Source organism: Chiloscyllium punctatum, chromosome 36 (genome assembly GCF_047496795.1).
Source record: "Chiloscyllium punctatum isolate Juve2018m chromosome 36, sChiPun1.3, whole genome shotgun sequence".
Lineage (NCBI taxonomy): Eukaryota > Metazoa > Chordata > Chondrichthyes > Orectolobiformes > Hemiscylliidae > Chiloscyllium > Chiloscyllium punctatum.
In genome coordinates, this window is record NC_092774.1 from 16,690,544 (window position 1) to 16,714,761 (window position 24,218).

At 52.2% G+C, this 24,218-nt stretch overlaps 1 protein-coding gene across 1 annotated transcript in view; it reads left to right on the forward strand.

The window, feature by feature from the left end:
• LOC140460016 (E3 ubiquitin-protein ligase RNF212B-like) overlaps window positions 1–24,218 on the forward strand; it is an 830,347-nt gene that overhangs the window by 631,803 nt on the left and 174,326 nt on the right. The window contains exons 10-11 of the mRNA XM_072554422.1: window positions 6,564–6,621; window positions 11,857–11,896. Of these exons, the coding sequence (XP_072410523.1) occupies window positions 6,564–6,621; window positions 11,857–11,896 (98 nt within the window). The remainder of the gene's footprint in view (window positions 1–6,563; window positions 6,622–11,856; window positions 11,897–24,218) is intronic.

The following is a 24,218-nucleotide window of genomic DNA, read 5'->3' on the forward strand; positions in this document are numbered from 1 at the left end:
CACAGACACACACACAGGCACACACACACATGCAATCACATGGACACAATTCCACAGACACACACGCAGGCACACACACACATGCAATCACACAGACACAATTACACAGACACACGCAGGCACACCCATGCAATCACACAGTCACAATTACACAGACACACACGCAGGAACACACACACACATGCAATCACACGGTCACAATTACAAAGACACACGCAGTAACACACACACATGCAATCACACAGAGACAATTACAAAGACACACACACAGGACCACACACACACATGTAATCACACGGACACAATTACACAGATAAACTCGCGGGCACACACATTAATGCAATCACATGGACACAATTACACAGATACACACACAGGCACACACACACACACACACACACATGCAATCACACGGACACAATTCCACAGACACACACACACATGCAATCACACAGACACAATTACACAGACACACACACAGGAACCCACACACACATGCAATCACACGGACACAATTACACAGACACACACAGGAACACACACACACATGCAATCACACAGACACAATTACGTAGACACACACACAGGAACTCACACACACAAATGCAATCACACGGACACAATTACACAGACACACAAGCAGGCACACACACACATGCAGTCACACGGACAGAATTACACAGAAACACACGCAGGCACACACACACATGCAATCTCACGGACGCAATTACACAGACACACACACAGGCACACACACACATGCAATCACACGGACGCAATTACACAGACACACACACAGGCACACACACACATGCAATCACACAGACACAATTACACAGACACACGCAGGCACACCCATGCAATCACACAGTCACAATTACACAGACACACACGCAGGAACACACACACACATGCAATCACACGGTCACAATTACAAAGACACACGCAGTAACACACACACATGCAATCACACAGAGACAATTACAAAGACACACACACAGGACCACACACACACATGCAATCACACGGACACAATTATACAGACACACACGCAGGAACACACACACACATGCAATCACATGGTCACAATTACACAGACACGCACGCAGGAACACACACACATGCAATCAGACAGACACAATTACACAGATACACACACAGCAACACACACACAAGCAATCACATGGACACAATTAAACAGACACACACGCAGGCACACACACACACACGCGCAATCACACAGACACAATTACACAGACACACACACAGGAACACACACACATGCAATCACACAGACACAATTACACAGACACACACAGGCACACACACACATGCAATTGCACGGTCACAATTGCACAGACACACGCAGGCTCACACATGCAATCACACGGACACAATTACACAGACACACACGCAGGCACACACACACACATGCAATCACACAGACACAATTACACAGACACGCAACAGGAACACACACACATGCAATCAGACAGACACAATTACACAGATACACACACAGCAACACACACACAAGCAATCACATGGACACAATTAAACACACACACGCAGGCACACACACACACACGCGCAATCACACAGACACAATTACACAGATACACACACAGGAACACACACACAAGCAATCACACGGACACAATTACACAGGCACACACACAGGCACACATGCACATGCAATCACACAGACACAATTACACAGACACACATACACATGCAATCGCACGGTCACAATTACACAGGCACACGCAGGCACACACATGCAATCACACGGACACAATTACACAGACACACACGCACGCACACACACACACATGCAATCACACAGACACAATTACACAGACACACACAGGCACACACACACATGCAATCACACGGTCACAATTACACAGACACGCACGCAGGAACACACACACACATGCAATGACACGGCCACAATTACACAGACACACACGCAGGAACACACACACATGCAATCACATGGACACAATTCCACAGACACACACGCAGGAACACACACACATGCAATCACATGGACACAATTCCACAGATACACAGGCACACACACACATGCAATCACACGGACACAATTACACAGACACACACGCAGGAACACACACACATGCAATCACACGGACACAATTACACAGACACACACGCAGGCACACACACACACATGCAAACACACGGACACAATTACACAGACACACACGCAGGCACGCACAGACACATGCAATCACACGGACACAATTACACAGACACACACGCAGGCACACACACATGTAATCACATGGACACAATTACACAGATAAACTCGCGGGCACACACATTAATGCAATCACATGGACACAATTACACAGATACACACACAGGCACACACACACACACACACACACATGCAATCACACGGACACAATTCCACAGACACACACACACATGCAATCACACAGACACAATTACACAGACACACACACAGGAACCCACACACACATGCAATCACACGGACACAATTACACAGACACACACAGGAACACACACACACATGCAATCACACAGACACAATTACGTAGACACACACACAGGAACTCACACACACAAATGCAATCACACGGACACAATTACACAGACACACAAGCAGGCACACACACACATGCAGTCACACGGACAGAATTACACAGACACACATGCAGGAACACACACACACATGTAATCACATGGACACAATTACACAGACACACACGCAGGCACACACACACATGCAATCTCACGGACGCAATTACACAGACACACACACAGGCACACACACACATGCAATCACATGGACACAATTACACAGACACACACAGGAACACACACACACATGCAATCATACAGACACAATTACACAGACACACACGCAGGAACACACACACATGCAATCACATGGACACAATTCCACAGATACACAGGCACACACACACATGCAATCACACGGACACAATTACACAGACACACACGCAGGCACACACACACACATGCAAACACACGGACACAATTACACAGACACACACGCAGGCACACACAGACACATGCAATCTCACGGACGCAATTACACAGACACACACACAGGCACACACACACATGCAATCACATGGACACAATTACACAGACACACACAGGAACACACACACACATGCAATCATACAGACACAATTACACAGACACACACGCAGGAACACACACACATGCAATCACATGGACACAATTCCACAGATACACAGGCACACACACACATGCAATCACACGGACACAATTACACAGACACACACGCAGGCACACACACACACATGCAAACACACGGACACAATTACACAGACACACACGCAGGCACACACAGACACATGCAATCTCACAGACGCAATTACACAGACACACACACAGGCACACACACACATGCAAACACATGGACACAATTCCACAGACACACACACAGGAACACACACACATGCAATCACACAGACACAATTACACAGACACACACACACATGCAATCGCACGGTCACAATTACACAGACACACGCAGGCACACACATGCAATCACACGGACACAATTACACAGACACACACGCACGCGCACACACACATGCAATCACACAGACACAATTACACAGACACACACAGGCACACACACACATGCAATCACACGGTCACAATCACAAAGACACACACGTAGGAACACACACACACATGCAATGACACGGTCACAATTACACAGACACACACGCAGGAACACGCACACATGCAATCACATGGACACAATTCCACAGACACACACGCAGGAACACACACACATGCAATCACATGGACACAATTCCACAGATACACAGGCACACACACACATGCAATCACACGGACACAATTACACAGACACACACGCAGGCACACACACACACATGCAAACACACGGACACAATTACACAGACACACACGCAGGCACACACAGACACATGCAATCACACGGACACAATTACACAGACACACACACACACATGTAATCACACAGATACAATTACACAGACACACACACAGGAACCCACACACACATGCAATCACACGGACACAATTACACAGACACACACACAGGAACTCACACAAACAAATGCAATCACACGGACACAATTACACAGACACACAAGCAGGCACACACACACATGTAGTCACACAGACAGAATTACACAGACACACACATAGGAACACACACATGCAATCACATGGACACAATTACACAGACACACACAGGAACACACACACACATGCAATCACACGGACACAATTACACAGATACACACGCAGGAACACACACACATGCAATCACATGGACACAATTCCACAGACACACACGCAGGAACACACACACATGCAATCACATGGACACAATTCCACAGATACACACATGCAATCACACGGACACAATTACACAAACACACGCAGGCACACACACACACATGCAAACACACGGACACAATTACACAGACACACACGCAGGCACACACAGACACATGCAATCACACGGACACAATTACACAGACACACACGCAGGCACACACACACACATGTAATCACATGGACACAATTACACAGATAAACACGCAGGCACACACATTAATGCAATCACATGGACACAATTACACAGATACACACACAGGCACACACACACACACACACACACACACATGCAATCACACGGACACAATTCCACAGACACACACACACATGCAATCACACAGACACAATTACGCAGACACACACACAGGAACTCACACACACAAATGCAATCACACGGACACAATTACATAGACACACAAGCAGGCACACACACACATGCAGTCACACGGACAGAATTACACAGACACACACGCAGGCACACACACACATGCAATCTCACGGACGCAATTACACAGACACACACAGGCACACACACACATGCAATCACATGGACACAATTCCACAGACACACACGCAGGCACACACACACATGCAATCACACGGACACAATTACACAGACACACACAGGAACACACACACACATGCAATCACACAGACACAATTACACAGACACACACGCAAGCACACACACAAGCAATCACACGGACGTAATTACACAGACACATACGCAGGCACACACACACACATGCAATCACACAGACACAATTACACAGACTCATACGCAGGCACACACACACACATGCAATCACACAGACACAATTACACAGACACATACGCAGGCACACACACACACATGCAATCACACAGACACAATTACACAGATACACACGCAGGCACACACACGCATGAAATCACACGGACACAATTACACAAATATAGAGGCGCACATACACAATTACAGTCAGACAAACATGCACAGAGGTGCAGATACACAATTACACAGCAGACACAGAGTGGTACATGTTCACAAATACACAGTCTCACACACACAGGTGCACGTATACAATTATACAGTCTCAAACACTCACACACAGAGGCACACTTACACAGACACATCCACATACAGACACACGGACATACAGACACACATACATACAGGCACACATACCCAATTATATGGACACATACACACATACAGGCATACATACCCAATTACACAGACATACCCACATACAGGCACATGCACCCAATTACATGGACACACATACAGGTACCCATACCCAATTACACCAGGCACACATACCCAATTACACAGACACACACATACAGGCGCACATACCCAATAAGACAGACACACCCACATAGAGGCACACACTCCCAGTTATACAGACACCCACATGCAGTTGAATGTATACACACACAGCCGGATGGACACACATATATGTGCAAGCACATGGAAACAGTTATACAATTGGCTGAATACATACGTATGCAAGTACACAGACACAATTACACAGTCAGACGGACACACGGACACATTCAGGTGCACGTACACAGTAACAGTTGGACAGACACCCTGACCCATGTGCACATACATGATTACACAGTCAGATAGACACACATGCAGGCACGTGTACATCACTACAGAATTGGACAGACACACACAGATGTACATCGACAGACATACTGGCACACTCACCCACCCACCCACCTACCAATACACAGACACACACACATACACCCACCTTCCCCCAGGAAGTCTCGATGCAGTGATCGGGAACAGAGGCTCTAACTTCTGTCCTTGCCCTTAACTCTGAGGCTGCTGCCCCTGGTCCCTGCTCCCTGGGAACAGGGAGACCCAGTGGTTGGAACCAGGCATTTCCTGCTTTGAGAAGCAGTTCCAGCGGAGGTGAGGTTGCAGGGTGGGAAAGCCCGGGGGGGTGGTTATGGAGCCTGAATCCCAACATGGCCAATCCAGCAGGACCCAGGAGGCTGGAATCCGATGGGGGAATTCTCCTCCTTTCTGTGCACGGTCACTGAAGTGAGTGGTGTGCCACCTGTTCAAAGTGATCATTCCCCACCCAATCCTTCCTGAAGGGTGACTCCTCTCTCGTTTGCAGACGCCCAGAGGAAGTTCCATCCCGTCTGGGAGGAGCACACCGAGAGACACAACCATGGGTGAGTGAAACACCTGACCCAGCGGAAAGGGAACATAGAACAGTCCGGAACAGTACAGACCCTTCGGCCCTCGATGTTGCGCCGATGTGTGGAACCCATCTGATGCCCATCTAACCGGCACTATTTCCATTCTCGTCCATATGTTTATCCTACGAACATTCAAATGCCCTTAAAGTTCCTGGCACGGTGGCTCAGTAGTTCGCGTTGTTGCCTCATGGTGCCAGGGACCCAGGTTCGATTCCCGTCTCGGTCAACTGACTGTATGGAGTTTGCACATTCTCCCCCCAGTTCTGCGTGGGTTTCCTCCGGGTGCTCTGGTTTCCTCTCACAACCCAAAGATGTGTAGGTTAGGGTGGATTTGCCATGCTAAATTACCCATAGTGCCCAGGGATGTGCAGGTTAGGGGGGATTGGCCATGCTAAATTACCCATAGTGCTCAGGGATGTGCAGGTTAGGGTGGATTGGCCATGCTAAATTACCCATAGTGCTCAGGGATGTGTAGGTTAGGGTGGATTGGCCATGCTAAATTACCCATAGTGCTCAGGGATGTGCAGGTTAGGGTGGATTGGCCGTGCTAAATTACCCATAGTGCCCAGTGATGTGTAGGTTAGGGTGGATTGGCCATGCTAAATTACCCATAGTGCCCAGGGATGTGCAGGTTAGGGTGGATTGTCCATGCTAAATTACCTATAGTGCCCAGTGATGTGTAGGTTAGGGTGGATTGGCCATGCTAAATTACCCATAGTGCCCAGGGATGTGTAGGTTAGGGTGGATTGGCCATGCTAAATTACCCATAGTGCCCAGGGATGTGCAGGTTAGGGTGGATTGTCCATGCTAAATTACCCATAGTGCCCAGTGATGTGTAGGTTAGAGTGGATTGGCCATGCTAAATTACCCATAGTGCCCAGGGATGTGCAGGTTAGGGTGGATTGGCCATGCTAAATTACCCATAGTGCCCAGGGATGTATAGGTTCGGTGCATTAGTCAGGGGTAAATGTCGAGGAGGGAGAATGGGTCTGGGTGGGTTACTTTTCGGAGGGTTGGTGTGGGCTTTTTGGGCCGAAGGGCCTATTTCCACACCGTAGGGAATCTGTGATTCTTTCTCTGATTGTTGGTGAGTCTGCTCCTGTTGCGGGCAGTGCGTTCCACACCCCGACTAATCTCTGGGTAAGGAACCTACCTCTGCCATCTGTCCTATATCTCTCACTCCTCCGTTTAAAGCTATGTCCCCTCGTGCTGGACGTCACCATCAGAGGGAAAAGGCTCTCACTGTCCAAGGAGGAGGGGATCTCAGGGGAATTGGTGGGAGAGAGAGAGACAGGCTGAGGGTCAATCCATGGAGAGGTAGGAGGGAGATACATGCTCGGACTAATATTTTTCGGGGGGGTTTGTTGCGGTTGTTGGGGGGGGGTGTTACTGCCCTTTGGAGCGGGAGACACACTGGGGGGGAAGGGGATGTTTCACGGTGGTTGGCTATTGAAATCCCCCCACCCAGAGTACACTGGGCACTCGCACCCTCCTTGGTGCCCCCTCCAAATGTTGCTCAACGTGGAGGTGTAGAGATTGGGAGGGCAGGGCGCTGCGGGGTCATCAGCAGGAGGCTTCCTCACCCGAGTTAAACCTGAAGGGAAGGGGGTCAGGGGTCAGGGCACTGCGGGGTAATCAGCCCCCAGTTTAACCTGAAGGGAAGGGGGTCAGGGGTCAGGGCACTGCGGGGTAATCAGCCCCAAGTTTAACCTGAAGGGAAGGGGGTCAGGGGTCAGGGCACTGCAGGGTAATCAGCTCCGAGTTTAACCTGAAGGGAAGGGGGTCAGGGGTCAGGGCACTGCACGGTAATCAGCCCTGAGTTTAACCTGAAGGGAAGGGGGTCAGGGGTCAGGGCACTGCGGGGTAATCAGCCCCAAGTTTAACCTGAAGGGAAGGGGGTCAGGGGTCAGGGCACTGCAGGGTAATCAGCTCCGAGTTTAACCTGAAGGGAAGGGGGTCAGGGGTCAGGGCACTGCAGGGTAATCAGCCCTGAGTTTAACCTGAAGGGAAGGGGGTCAGGGGTCAGGGCACTGCGGGGTAATCAGCCCCAAGTTAAACCTGAAGGGAAGGGGGTCAGGGGTCAGGGCACTGCGGGGTAATCAGCCCCAAGTTTAACCTGAAGGGAAGGGGGTCAGGGGTCAGGGCACTGCAGGGTAATCAGCCCCAAGTTTAACCTGAAGGGAAGGGGGTCAGGGGTCAGGGCACTGCGGGGTAATCAGCCCCAAGTTTAACCTGAAGGGAAGGGGGTCAGGGGTCAGGGCACTGCAGGGTAATCAGCTCTGAGTTTAACCTGAAGGGAGGGGGGTCAGGGCACTGCGGGGTAATCAGCCCCAAGTTTAACCTGAAGGGAAGGGGGTCAGGGGTCAGGGCACTGCGGGGTAATCAGCCCCAAGTTTAACCTGAAGGGAAGGGGGTCAGGGGTCAGGGCACTGCGGGGTAATCAGCCACAAGTTTAACCTGAAGGGAAGGGGGTCAGGGGTCAGGGCACTGCGGGGTAATCAGCCCTGAGTTTAACCTGAAGGGAAGGGGGTCAGGGGTCAGGGCACTGCAGGGTAATCAGCCCCGATTTTAACCTGAAGGGAAGGGGGTCAGGGGTCAGGGCACTGCAGGGTAATCAGCCCCGATTTTAACCTGAAGGGAAGGGGGTCAGGGGTCAGGGCACTGCGGGGTAATCAGCCCCGATTTTAACCTGAAGGGATGGGGGTCAGGGGTCAGGGCACTGCAGGGTAATCAGCCCTGAGTTTAACCTGAAGGGAAGGGGGTCAGGGGTCAGGGCACTGCAAACAATCAGCCCCAAGTTTAACCTGAAGGGATGGGGTCAGGGGTCAGGGCACTGCAGGGTAATCAGCCCCGATGTTAACCTGAAGGGATGGGGTCAGGAGTCAGGGCACTGCAGGGTAATCAGCCCCGATTTTAACCTGAAGGGATGGGGTCAGGGTTCAGGGCACTGCAGGGTAATCAGCCCCGATTTTAACCTGAAGGGAAGGGGGTCAGGGGTCAGGGCACTGCAGGGTAATCAGCCCCGATTTTAACCTGAAGGGAAGGGGGTCAGGGGTCAGGGCACTGCGGGGTAATCAGCCCCGATTTTAACCTGAAGGGATGGGGTCAGGGGTCAGGGCACTGCAGGGTAATCAGCCCTGAGTTTAACCTGAAGGGATGGGGTCAGGGGTCAGGGCACTACGGGGTAATCAGCCCCAAGTTTAACCTGAAGGGATGGGGTCAGGGGTCAGGGTACTGCAGGGTAATCAGCCCTGAGTTTAACCTGAAGGGAAGGGGGTCAGGGGTCAGGGCACTGCAGGGTAATCAGCCCCGATTTTAACCTGAAGGGATGGGGTCAGGTGTCAGGGCACTGCAGGGTAATCAGCCCCGATTTTAACCTGAAGGGATGGGGTCAGGGGTCAGGGCACTGCAGGGTAATCAGCCCTGAGTTTAACCTGAAGGGAAGGGGGTCAGGGGTCAGGGCACTGCAGGGTAATCAGCCCCGATTTTAACCTGAAGGGATGGGGTCAGGGGTCAGGGCACTGCAGGGTAATCAGCCCCGATTTTAACCTGAAGGGATGGGGTCAGGGGTCAGGGCACTGCAGGGTAATCAGCCCCGATTTTAACCTGAAGGGATGGCGTCAGGGGTCAGGGCACTGCAGGGTAATCAGCCCTGAGTTTAACCTGAAGGGAAGGGGGTCAGGGGTCAGGGCACTGCAGGGTAATCAGCCCTGAGTTTAACCTGAAGGGAAGGGGGTCTCCTAAACTTTACCATCTCGAAGGACAAGGGCAGCAGATACATGGGAACAACACCCCATTCTCCCCAGGGTCTCCCTCTGAGTCACCCTCACTCCTGACTGGAAAATACATTCTAAACATGACCCAGTAACAGTGAGGGAAGCAGTGAACTAGCTCCAGGTCAGGACAGTGCCCCAGGGGACATCTTGCAGGCGGTAGCGTTTCCCCTGCATTTCCCTGCTGTCCTGGTCGTTTTGGTTTTGGAGTTGTTGGGCTGAGTTGAGGGTGGGGGTGTGGGTTGTGCTTTTGGAAGGCCATCAGTTGGCCCGCTGCTTCCGGAACCTTCTGTGTTTGACCCGTCTCGGGGGCCGAAGGGGCTGAGATGCTGAGGTGATTGCGGATGGAACCGGAGGGGAGCACAGGGCAAACCGTATGGGCCGGGCTGAGTGATGTGAGCGTGGGCTGGTAGAAGTGGATTCGGTCGCTGGCCCTCCAGCAGGGAATCGGAAAAATATCCGGGAGGAGAGAGAGCGAAGGTAACGGGGCTGATCGGATTTCTCTTCAAAAGTGCCAGAACAACCAGATTGCACGGCCCAATGTGCTGTCTCCTTTTCACGGTCACGCCTGAACTTTCTCCAGACCCCACTTACTCCCTGGAACAGGTGCACATCTCCAGAGAGCATCACTGATAGGAGATCCACATCTCTCACTCTCTCCCTCTCTCCCTCTCTCTCTCTCTCTCTGTATCTCTCTCTGTCTCTCTCTCTCTCTGTCTCTCTCTCTGCCCACTCTATCTCTGTCTCTCTCTCTCTCTCTGTCTCTCTCTCTGCCCACTCTATCTCTGTCTCTCTCTCTCTCTCTGTCTCTCTCTCTCTCTGTCTCTCTCTCTGCCCACTCTATCTCTGTCTCTCTCTCTCTCTCTGTCTCTCTCTCTGCCCACTCTATCTCTGTCTCTCTCTCTCTCTCTCTCTCTCTCTCTCTCTGTGTCTCTGTTTCTGTCTCTCTCTCTCCCCCCCTCTCTATCACTCTCTCTGTCTCTCTCTCTCTGTCTCTCTCTCCTCCCTCTCTCTCTATCTCTCTCCTCCCTCTCTCTCTCTCTCTCTGTCTGTCTCCCTCTCTCTCCCCTCCCCCCACTTTCTCCCTCCCCCCCCTCTCTCCCTCCCCCCACTCTCTGACAGAGGTGGATGGCTGAGGGGGGTGGAATGCATTGAAAACAGAAGTGCCCCCGTGGGGGTCTCTCCAGCCCCTGTCCAAGGGGCAAACTCCGTGGTGGGACCTGATACCTCTCTGTTTGTTTGGGGCTCACTAACAGTTGTTCCCCACCTGCCCACCACCCACCCCACTGCCTGCCCGGCCCGATGTCATTCAACTGTTCATAGCCCAAGGGGTAGCGTATCAGACTGGACCAGGAACCGGGGACTGTTACACATCAGGGCGTGAGAGTTTCTGAATTTATATTTGTGGCCAAGTTACCTTCTCTCTTCAATTTAGGCTCACCCTCTGCGGGGTCTGGAGACAGTGTGTCTCACAGGTGAGATGTTCCAGCATGGTGTTAACTCTGTTGGTGTCTCTATGTGCCCTTCTCTGTCTGTGTACTTTGCTCTGTGTCTCACTCACTGTGTGTGTGTCTCCCGCTCTCTGCCCTTCTTGGCTTCTCAGTTTTTCCTCTCTATCTTCCTTTCTGTCTCCCTGCTCTGTCGTTATCCTTCTGTGTTCCCTCTTTGCCGTTGCTTGACTCTCTATTGTCATATCTTTCTCTTCTCATGTCTCTTTCTCTCTATCTCTCTCTATCCCTATCCCCCTTAGCCCCCTCTATTTATCCCTACCTCCGTTAGCCCCCTCCTTTTATCCCTCTCTCTCTTAGCCCCCTCTCTTTATCCCTCTCTCTCTTAGCCCCCTCTCTTTATCCCTCTCTCTCTTAGCCCCCTCTATTTATCCCTACCTCCGTTAGCCCCCTCCTTTTATCCCTCTCTCTCTTAGCCCCCTCTCTTTATCCCTCTCTCTCTTAGCCCCCTCTCTTTATCCCTCTCTCTCTTAGCCCCCTCTCTTTATCCCTCTCTCTCTTAGCCCCCTCTATTTATCCCTACTTGCGTTAGCCCCCTCCTTTTATCCCTCTCTCTCTTAGCCCCCTCTCTTTATCCCTCTCTCTCTTAGCCCCCTCTCTTTATCCCTCTCTCTCTTAGCCCCCTCTCTTTATCCCTCTCTCTCTTAGCCCCCTCTCTTTATCCCTCTCTCTCTTAGCCCCCTCTATTTATCCCTACTTCCGTTAGCCCCCTCCTTTTATCCCTCTCTCTCTTAGCCCCCTCTCTTTATCCCTCTCTCCCTTAGCCCCCTCTCTTTATCCCTATCTCCCTCAGTCCCCTCTCTTTATCCCTGACTCCCTCAGTCCCCTCTCTTTATCCCTATCTCCCTCAGTCCCCTCTCTGCATCCCTATCTACCTCAGTCCCCTCTCTTTATCCCTATCTCCCTCAGTCCCCTCTCTTTATCCCTGACTCCCTCAGTCCCCTCTCTTTATCCCTATCTCCCTCAGTCCCCTCCATTTATCCCTATCTCCCTCAGTCTCCTCCCTTTATCTCTATCTCCCTCAGTCCCCTCCCTTTATCCCTGACTCCCTCAGTCCCCTCTCTTTATCCCTATCTCCCTCAGTCCCCTCTCTTTATCCTGATCTCCCTCAGTCCCCTCTCTTTATCCCTATCTCCCTCAGTCCCCTCACTTTATCCCAATCGCGCTTAGTCCCCTCTCTTTATCCCTATCTCCCTCAGTCTCCTCCTTTCATCCCGATCTCCCTAGTCCCCTCCCTTTATCCCTATCTCCCTCAGCCCCCTCTCTTTATCCTGATCTCCCTCAGTCTCCTCCCTTTATCCCTATCTCCCTCAGTCCCCTCCCTTTGTCCCTATCTCCCTCAGTCCCCTCTCTTTATCCTGATCTCCCTCAGTCCCCTCCCTTTGTCCCTATCTCCCTCAGGCCCCTCTCTTTATCCCTATCTCCCTCAGTCCCCTCCCTTTATCCCTATCTCCCGCAGTCCGCTCCCTTTATCCCTATCTCCCTCAGTCTCCTCTCTTTATCTCTATCTCCCTCACTCTCCTCTCTTTATCGCTATCTCCCTCAGTCCCCTCCCTTTATCCCTATCTCCCTCAGTCCCCTCTCTTTACCCCTATCTACCTCAGTCCCCTCCCTTGGTCCCTAGATCCCTCAGTCCCCTCCCTTTATCTCTATCTCCCTAATTCCCTCTCTTTATCCCTATCTCCCTCAGTCCCCTCCCTTTATCCCTATCTCCCTCAGTCTCCTCCCTTTATCCCTATCTCCCTCAGTCTCCTCCCTTTATCTCTATCTCCCTCAGTCCCCTCTCTTTATCTCTATCTCCCTCAGTCCCCTCACTTTATCCCAATCGCGCTTAGTCCCCTCCCTTTATCCCTATCTCCCTCAGTCCCCTCTCTTTATCCCTATCTCCCTCAGTCTCCTCCTTTCATCCCGATCTCCCTAGTCCCCTCCCTTTATTCCTATCTCCCTCAGTCCCCTCTCTTTATCCCTATCTCCCTCAGTCCCCTCTCTTTATCCTGATTTCCCTCAGTCCCCTCCCTTTATCCCTATCTCCCTCAGTCCCCTCTCTTTATCCCTATCTCCCTCAGTCCCCTCCCTTTATCCCTATCTCCCTCAGTCCCCTCTCTTTATCCCTATCTCCCTCAGTCCCCTCTCTTTATCCTGATCTCCCTCAGTCCCCTCCCTTTATCCCTATCTCCCTCAGTCCCCTCCCTTTGTCCCTAGATCCCTCAGTCCCCTCCCTTTATCTCTATCTCCCTAATTCCCTCCCTTTATCCCTATCTCCCTCAGTCCCCTCTCTTTATCCCTATCTCCCTCAGTCCCCTCTCTTCATCCCTTTCTCCCTCAGTCCCCTCTCTTTATCCCTATCTCCCTCAGTCCCCTCTCTTTATCCCTATCTCCCTCAGTCCCCTCTCTTCATCCCTTTCTCCCTCAGTCCCCTCCCTTTATCCCTTTCTCCCTCAGTCCCCTCTCTTTATCCCTATCTCCCTCAGTCCCCTCCCTTTATCCCTATCTCCCTCAGTCCCCTCTCTTTATCCCTATCTCCCTCAGTGCCCTCCCTTCATCCCTATCTCCCTCAGTCCCCTCCCTTTATCCCTGACTCCCTCAGTCCCCTCCCTTTATCCCTATCTCCCTCAGTCCCCTCCCTTTATCCCTGACTCCCTCAGTCCCCTCCCTTTATCCCTATCTCCCTCAGTCCCCTCCCTTTATCCCTATCTCCCTCAGTCCCCTCTCTTTATCCCGATCTCCCTCAGTCCCCTCCCTTTATCCCTGACTCCCTCAGTCCCCTCCCTTTATCCCTATCTCCCTCAGTCCCCTCCCTTTATCCCTGACTCCCTCAGTCCCCTCCCTTTATCTCTATCTCCCTAATTCCCTCCCTTTATCCCTATCTCCCTCAGTCCCCTCTCTTTATCCCTATCTCCCTTAGCCCCCTCTCTTTATCCCTATCTCCCTCAGTGCCCTCCCTTTATCCCTATCTTCCTCAGTCCCCTCTCTGCATCCCTATCTCCCTCAGTCCCCTCTCTTCATCCCTATCTCCCTCACTCTCCTCTCTTTATCCCTATCTCCCTCAGTCCCCTCCCTTTATCCCTATCTCCCTCAGTCCCCTCTCTTTATCCCTATCTCCCTTAGCCCCCTCCCTTTATCCCTATCTCCCTCAGTCCCCTCCCTTTATCCCTATCTCCCTCAGTCCCCTCTCTTTATCCCTATCTCCCTCAGTCCCCTCCCTTTATCCCTATCTCCCTCACTCCCCTCTCTTTATCCCTATCTCCCTTAGCCCCCTCCCTTCATCCCTATCTCCCTCAGTCTCCTCTCTTTATCCCTATCTCCCTCAGTCCCCTCTCTTTATCCCTATCTCCCTCAGTCCCCTCTCTTTATCCCTATCTCCCTCAGTCTCCTCTCTTTATCCCTATCTCCCTCAGTCCCCTCTCTGTATCCCTATCTCCCTCAGTCGCCTCTCTGTATCCCTATCTCCCTTAGCCCCCTCCCTTCATCCCTATCTCCCTCAGTCTCTCCCTTTATCCCTTTCTCCCTCAGTCCCCTCTCTTTATCCCTATCTCCCTCAGTCCCCTCCCTTCATCTCTATCTCCCTAATTCCCTCCCTTTATCCCTATCTCCCTCAGTCCCCTCTCTTTATCCCTATCTCCCTTAGCCCCCTCTCTTTATCCCTATCTCCCTCAGTGCCCTCCCTTTATCCCTATCTCCCTCAGTCCCCTCTCTGCATCCCTATCTCCCTCAGTCCCCTCTCTTCATCCCTATCTCCCTCACTCTCCTCTCTTTATCCCTATCTCCCTCAGTCCCCTCCCTTTATCCCTATCTCCCTCAGTCCCCTCTCTGCATCCCTATCTCCCTCAGTCCCCTCCCTTTATCCCTCTCTCCCTTAGCCCCCTCTCTGTATCCCTATCTCCCTTAGTCCCCTCCCTTTATCCCTGACTCCCTCAGTCCCCTCTCTTTATCCCAATCTCCCTCAGTCCCCTCACTTTATCCCAATCGCGCTTAGTCCCCTCTCTTTATCCCTATCTCCCTCAGTCTCCTCCTTTCATCCCGATCTCCCTAGTCCCCTCCCTTTATCCCTATCTCCCTCAGCCCCCTCTCTTCATCCTGATCTCCCTCAGTCCCCTCCCTTTGTCCCTATCTCCCTCAGTACCCTCTCTTTATCCTGATCTCCCTCAGTCTCCTCCCTTTATCCCTATCTCCCTCAGTCCCCTCTCTTTATCCTGATCTCCCTCAGTCCCCTCCCTTTGTCCCTATCTCCCTCAGTCCCCTCTCTTTATCCCTATATCCCTCAGTCCCCTCTCTTTATCCCTATCTCCCTCAGTCCCCTCTCTTTATCCCTATCTCCCTCAGTGCCCTCCCTTTATCCCTATCTCCCTCAGTCCCCTCTCTGCATCCCTATCTCCCTCAGTCCCCTCTCTTCATCCCTATCTCCCTCACTCTCCTCTCTTTATCCCTATCTCCCTCAGTCCCCTCCCTTTATCCCTATCTCCCTCAATCCCCTCTCTTTATCCCTATCTCCCTTAGCCCCCTCCCTTTATCCCTATCTCCCTCAGTCCCCTCCCTTTATCCCTATCTCCCTCAGTCCCCTCTCTTTATCCCTATCTCCCTCAGTCCCCTCCCTTTATCCCTATCTCCCTCACTCCCCTCTCTTTATCCCTATCTCCCTTAGCCCCCTCCCTTCATCCCTATCTCCCTCAGTCTCCTCTCTTTATCCCTATCTCCCTCAGTCCCCTCTCTTTATCCCTATCTCCCTCAGTCTCCTCTCTTTATCCCTATCTCCCTCAGTCCCCTCTCTGTATCCCTATCTCCCTCAGTCGCCTCTCTGTATCCCTATCTCCCTTAGCCCCCTCCCTTCATCCCTATCTCCCTCAGTCTCTCCCTTTATCCCTATCTCCCTCAGTCCCCTCTCTTTATCCCTATCTCCCTCAGTCCCCTCCCTTTATCTCTATCTCCCTAATTCCCTCCCTTTATCCCTATCTCCCTCAGTCCCCTCTCTTTATCCCTATCTCCCTCAGTCCCCTCCCTTTATCTCTATCTCCCTAATTCCCTCCCTTTATCCCTATCTACCTCAGTCCCCTCCCTTTATCCCTATCTCCCTCAGTCTCCTCCCTTTATCCCTATCTCCCTCAGTCTCCTCCCTTTATCTCTATCTCCCTCAGTCCCCTCTCTTTATCTCTATCTCCCTCAGTCCCCTCACTTTATCCCAATCGCGCTTAGTCCCCTCCCTTTATCCCTATCTCCCTCAGTCCCCTCTCTTTATCCCTATCTCCCTCAGTCTCCTCCTTTCATCCCGATCTCCCTAGTCCCCTCCCTTTATTCCTATCTCCCTCAGTCCCCTCTCTTTATCCCTATCTCCCTCAGTCCCCTCTCTTTATCCTGATCTCCCTCAGTCCCCTCCCTTTATCCCTATCTCCCTCAGTCCCCTCTCTTTATCCCTATCTCCCTCAGTCCCCTCCCTTTATCCCTATCTCCCTCAGTCCCCTCTCTTTATCCCTATCTCCCTCAGTCCCCTCTCTTTATCCCTATCTCCCTCAGTCCCCTCTCTTTATCCTGATCTCCCTCAGTCCCCTCCCTTTATCCCTATCTCCCTCAGTCCCCTCCCTTTGTCCCTAGATCCCTCAGTCCCCTCCCTTTATCTCTATCTCCCTAATTCCCTCCCTTTATCCCTATCTCCCTCAGTCCCCTCTCTTTATCCCTATCTCCCTCAGTCCCCTCTCTTCATCCCTTTCTCCCTCAGTCCCCTCTCTTTATCCCTATCTCCCTCAGTCCCCTCTCTTTATCCCTATCTCCCTCAGTCCCCTCTCTTCATCCCTTTCTCCCTCAGTCCCCTCCCTTTATCCCTTTCTCCCTCAGTCCCCTCTCTTTATCCCTATCTCCCTCAGTCCCCTCCCTTTATCCCTATCTCCCTCAGTCCCCTCTCTTTATCCCTATCTCCCTCAGTGCCCTCCCTTCATCCCTATCTCCCTCAGTCCCCTCCCTTTATCCCTGACTCCCTCAGTCCCCTCCCTTTATCCCTATCTCCCTCAGTCCCCTCCCTTTATCCCTGACTCCCTCAGTCCCCTCCCTTTATCCCTATCTCCCTCAGTCCCCTCCCTTTATCCCTATCTCCCTCAGTCCCCTCTCTTTATCCCTATCTCCCTCAGTCCCCTCCCTTTATCCCTGACTCCCTCAGTCCCCTCCCTTTATCCCTATCTCCCTCAGTCCCCTCCCTTTATCCCTGACTCCCTCAGTCCCCTCCCTTTATCTCTATCTCCCTAATTCCCTCCCTTTATCCCTATCTCCCTCAGTCCCCTCTCTTTATCCCTATCTCCCTTAGCCCCCTCTCTTTATCCCTATCTCCCTCAGTGCCCTCCCTTTATCCCTATCTCCCTCAGTCCCCTCTCTGCATCCCTATCTCCCTCAGTCCCCTCTCTTCATCCCTATCTCCCTCACTCTCCTCTCTTTATCCCTATCTCCCTCAGTCCCCTCCCTTTATCCCTATCTCCCTCAGTCCCCTCTCTTTATCCCTATCTCCCTTAGCCCCCTCCCTTTATCCCTATCTCCCTCAGTCCCCTCCCTTTATCCCTATCTCCCTCAGTCCCCTCTCTTTATCCCTATCTCCCTCAGTCCCCTCTCTTTATCCCTATCTCCCTTAGCCCCCTCCCTTTATCCCTATCTCCCTCAGTCCCCTCCCTTTATCCCTATCTCCCTCAGTCCCCTCTCTTTATCCCTATCTCCCTCAGTCCCCTCCCTTTATCCCTATCTCCCTCACTCCCCTCTCTTTATCCCTATCTCCCTCAGTCCCCTCCCTTTATCCCTATCTCCCTCAGTCCCCTCTCTTTATCCCTATCTCCCTCAGTGCCCTCCCTTCATCCCTATCTCCCTCAGTCCCCTCCCTTTATCCCTGACTCCCTCAGTCCCCTCCCTTTATCCCTATCTCCCTCAGTCCCCTCCCTTTATCCCTGACTCCCTCAGTCCCCTCCCTTTATCCCTATCTCCCTCAGTCCCCTCCCTTTATCCCTATCTCCCTCAGTCCCCTCTCTTTATCCCTATCTCCCTCAGTCCCCTCCCTTTATCCCTGACTCCCTCAGTCCCCTCCCTTTATCCCCATCTCCCTCAGTCCCCTCCCTTTATCCCTGACTCCCTCAGTCCCCTCCCTTTATCTCTATCTCCCTAATTCCCTCCCTTTATCCCTATCTCCCTCAGTCCCCTCTCTTTATCCCTATCTCCCTTAGCCCCCTCTCTTTATCCCTATCTCCCTCAGTGCCCTCCCTTTATCCCTATCTCCCTCAGTCCCCTCTCTGCATCCCTATCTCCCTCAGTCCCCTCTCTTCATCCCTATCTCCCTCACTCTCCTCTCTTTATCCCTATCTCCCTCAGTCCCCTCCCTTTATCCCTATCTCCCTCAGTCCCCTCTCTTTATCCCTATCTCCCTTAGCCCCCTCCCTTTATCCCTATCTCCCTCAGTCCCCTCCCTTTATCCCTATCTCCCTCAGTCCCCTCTCTTTATCCCTATCTCCCTCAGTCCCCTCCCTTTATCCCTATCTCCCTCACTCCCCTCTCTTTATCCCTATCTCCCTTAGCCCCCTCCCTTCATCCCTATCTCCCTCAGTCTCCTCTCTTTATCCCTATCTCCCTCAGTCCCCTCTCTTTATCCCTATCTCCCTCAGTCCCCTCTCTGTATCCCTATCTCCCTCAGTCGCCTCTCTGTATCCCTATCTCCCTTAGCCCCCTCCCTTCATCCCTATCTCCCTCAGTCTCTCCCTTTATCCCTATCTCCCTCAGTCCCCTCTCTTTATCCCTATCTCCCTCAGTCCCCTCCCTTTATCTCTATCTCCCTAATTCCCTCCCTTTATCCCTATCTCCCTCAGTCCCCTCTCTTTATCCCTATCTCCCTCAGTCCCCTCCCTTTATCTCTATCTCCCTAATTCCCTCCCTTTATCCCTATCTACCTCAGTCCCCTCCCTTGGTCCCTAGATCCCTCAGTCCCCTCCCTTTATCTCTATCTCCCTAATTCCCTCTCTTTATCCCTATCTCCCTCAGTCCCCTCCCTTTATCCCTATCTCCCTCAGTCTCCTCCCTTTATCCCTATCTCCCTCAGTCTCCTCCCTTTATCTCTATCTCCCTCAGTCCCCTCTCTTTATCTCTATCTCCCTCAGTCCCCTCACTTTATCCCAATCGCGCTTAGTCCCCTCCCTTTATCCCTATCTCCCTCAGTCCCCTCTCTTTATCCCTATCTCCCTCAGTCTCCTCCTTTCATCCCGATCTCCCTAGTCCCCTCCCTTTATTCCTATCTCCCTCAGTCCCCTCTCTTTATCCCTATCTCCCTCAGTCCCCTCTCTTTATCCTGATCTCCCTCAGTCCCCTCCCTTTATCCCTATCTCCCTCAGTCCCCTCTCTTTATCCCTATCTCCCTCAGTCCCCTCCCTTTATCCCTATCTCCCTCAGTCCCCTCTCTTTATCCCTATCTCCCTCAGTCCCCTCTCTTTATCCCTATCTCCCTCAGTCCCCTCTCTTTATCCTGATCTCCCTCAGTCCCCTCCCTTTATCCCTATCTCCCTCAGTCCCCTCCCTTTGTCCCTAGATCCCTCAGTCCCCTCCCTTTATCTCTATCTCCCTAATTCCCTCCCTTTATCCCTATCTCCCTCAGTCCCCTCTCTTTATCCCTATCTCCCTCAGTCCCCTCTCTTCATCCCTTTCTCCCTCAGTCCCCTCTCTTTATCCCTATCTCCCTCAGTCCCCTCTCTTCATCCCTTTCTCCCTCAGTCCCCTCCCTTTATCCCTTTCTCCCTCAGTCCCCTCTCTTTATCCCTATCTCCCTCAGTCCCCTCCCTTTATCCCTATCTCCCTCAGTCCCCTCTCTTTATCCCTATCTCCCTCAGTGCCCTCCCTTCATCCCTATCTCCCTCAGTCCCCTCCCTTTATCCCTGACTCCCTCAGTCCCCTCCCTTTATCCCTATCTCCCTCAGTCCCCTCCCTTTATCCCTGACTCCCTCAGTCCCCTCCCTTTATCCCTATCTCCCTCAGTCCCCTCCCTTTATCCCTATCTCCCTCAGTCCCCTCTCTTTATCCCTATCTCCCTCAGTCCCCTCCCTTTATCCCTGACTCCCTCAGTCCCCTCCCTTTATCCCTATCTCCCTCAGTCCCCTCCCTTTATCCCTGACTCCCTCAGTCCCCTCCCTTTATCTCTATCTCCCTAATTCCCTCCCTTTATCCCTATCTCCCTCAGTCCCCTCTCTTTATCCCTATCTCCCTTAGCCCCCTCTCTTTATCCCTATCTCCCTCAGTGCCCTCCCTTTATCCCTATCTCCCGCAGTCCCCTCTCTGCATCCCTATCTCCCTCAGTCCCCTCTCTTCATCCCTATCTCCCTCACTCTCCTCTCTTTATCCCTATCTCCCTCAGTCCCCTCCCTTTATCCCTATCTCCCTCAGTCCCCTCTCTTTATCCCTATCTCCCTTAGCCCCCTCCCTTTATCCCTATCTCCCTCAGTCCCCTCCCTTTATCCCTATCTCCCTCAGTCCGCTCTCTTTATCCCTATCTCCCTCAGTCCCCTCTCTTTATCCCTATCTCCCTTAGCCCCCTCCCTTTATCCCTATCTCCCTCAGTCCCCTCCCTTTATCCCTATCTCCCTCAGTCCCCTCTCTTTATCCCTATCTCCCTCAGTCCCCTCCCTTTATCCCTATCTCCCTCACTCCCCTCTCTTTATCCCTATCTCCCTTAGCCCCCTCCCTTCATCCCTATCTCCCTCAGTCTCCTCTCTTTATCCCTATCTCCCTCAGTCCCCTCTCTTTATCCCTATCTCCCTCAGTCTCCTCTCTTTATCCCTATCTCCCTCAGTCCCCTCTCTGTATCCCTATCTCCCTCAGTCGCCTCTCTGTATCCCTATCTCCCTTAGCCCCCTCCCTTCATCCCTATCTCCCTCAGTCTCTCCCTTTATCCCTATCTCCCTCAGTCCCCTCTCTTTATCCCTATCTCCCTCAGTCCCCTCCCTTTATCTCTATCTCCCTAATTCCCTCCCTTTCTCCCTATCTCCCTCAGTCCCCTCTCTTTATCCCTATCTCCCTTAGCCCCCTCTCTTTATCCCTATCTCCCTCAGTGCCCTCCCTTTATCCCTATCTCCCTCAGTCCCCTCTCTGCATCCCTATCTCCCTCAGTCCCCTCTCTTCATCCCTATCTCCCTCACTCTCCTCTCTTTATCCCTATCTCCCTCAGTCCCCTCCCTTTATCCCTATCTCCCTCAGTCCCCTCTCTGCATCCCTATCTCCCTCAGTCCCCTCCCTTTATCCCTCTCTCCCTTAGCCCCCTCTCTGTATCCCTATCTCCCTTAGTCCCCTCCCTTTATCCCTGACTCCCTCAGTCCCTTCTCTTTATCCCAATCTCCCTCAGTCCCCTCACTTTATCCCAATCGCGCTTAGTCCCCTCTCTTTATCCCTATCTCCCTCAGTCTCCTCCTTTCATCCCGATCTCCCTAGTCCCCTCCCTTTATCCCTATCTCCCTCAGCCCCCTCTCTTCATCCTGATCTCCCTCAGTCCCCTCCCTTTGTCCCTATCTCCCTCAGTACCCTCTCTTTATCCTGATCTCCCTCAGTCTCCTCCCTTTATCCCTATCTCCCTCAGTCCCCTCTCTTTATCCTGATCTCCCTCAGTCCCCTCCCTTTGTCCCTATCTCCCTCAGTCCCCTCTCTTTATCCCTATATCCCTCAGTCCCCTCCCTTTATCCCTATCTCCCGCAGTCCGCTCCCTTTATCCCTATCTCCCTCAGTCTCCTCTCTTTATCCCTATCTCCCTCACTCTCCTCTCTTTATCCCTATCTCCCTCAGTCCCCTCCCTTTATCCCTATCTCCCTCACTCTCCTCTCTGCATCCCTATCGCCCTCAGTCCCCTCCCTTTATCCCTATCTCCCTCAGTCTCCTCTCTTTATCCCTATCTCCCTCAGTCCCCTCCCTTTATCCCTATCTCCCTCAGTCTCCTCTCTTTATCCCTATCTCCCTCAGTCCCCTCCCTTTGTCCCTAGATCCCTCAGTCCCCTCCCTTTATCTCTATCTCCCTAATTCCCTCCCTTTATCCCTATCTCCCTCAGTCTCCCCCTTTATCCCTATCTCCCTCAGTCTCCTCCCTTTATCTCTATCTCCCTCAGTCCCCTCTCTTTATCTCTATCTCCCTCAGTACCCTCACTTTATCCCAATCGCGCTTAGTCCCCTCCCTTTATCCCTATCTCCCTCAGTCCCCTCTCTTTATCGCTATCTCCCTCAGTCTCCTCCTTTCGTCCCGATCTCCCTCAGTCCCCTCTCTTTATCCCTATCTCCCTCAGTCACCTCTCTTTATCCCTATCTCCCTCAGTCCCCTCCCTTTATCCTGATCTCCCTCAGTCTCCTCCCTTTATCCCTATCTCCCTCAGTCCCCTCTCTTTATCCTGATCTCCCTCAGTCCCCTCTCTTCATCCCTTTCTCCCTCAGTCCCCTCCCTTTATCCCTTTCTCCCTCAGTCCCCTCTCTTTATCCCTATCTCCCTCAGTCCCATCCCTTTATCCCTATCTCCCTCAGTCCCCTCTCTTTATCCCTATCTCCCTCAGTCCCCTCCCTTTATCCCTATCTCCCTCAGTGCCCTCCCTTCATCCCTATCTCCCTCAGTCCCCTCCCTTTATCCCTGACTCCCTCAGTCCCCTCCCTTTATCCCTATCTCCCTCAGTCCCCTCCCTTTATCCCTATCTCCCTCAGTCCCCTCCCTTTATCCCTGACTCCCTCAGTCCCCTCCCTTTATCCCTATCTCCCTCAGTCCCCCCTCTTTATCCCTATCTCCCTTAGCCCCCTCCCTTTATCCCTATCTCCCTCAGTCCCCTCTCTTTATCCCTATCTCCCTTAGCCCCCTCCCTTTATCCCTATCTCCCTCAGTCCCCTCTCTTTATCCCTATCTCCCTCAGTCCCCTCTCTGTATCCCTATCTCCCTCAGTCCCCTCCCTTCATCCCTATCTCCCTCAGTCCCCTCTCTTTATCCCTATCTCCCTCAGTCCCCTCTCTTTATCCCTATCTCCCTCAGTCCCCTCCCTTCATCCCTATCTCCCTCAGTCTCCTCTCTTTATCCCTATCTCCCTCAGTCCCCTCTCTGTATCCCTATCTCCCTCAGTCTCCTCTCTTTATCCCTATCTCCCTCACTCCCCTCTCTTTATCCCTATCTCCCTTAGCCCCCTCCCTTCATCCCTATCTCCCTCAGTCTCCTCTCTTTATCCCTATCTCCCTCAGTCTCCTCTCTGTATCCCTATCTCCCTCAGTCCCCTCTCTTTATCCCTATCTCCCTCAGTCTCCTCTCTTTATCCCTATCTCCCTCAGTCCCCTCTCT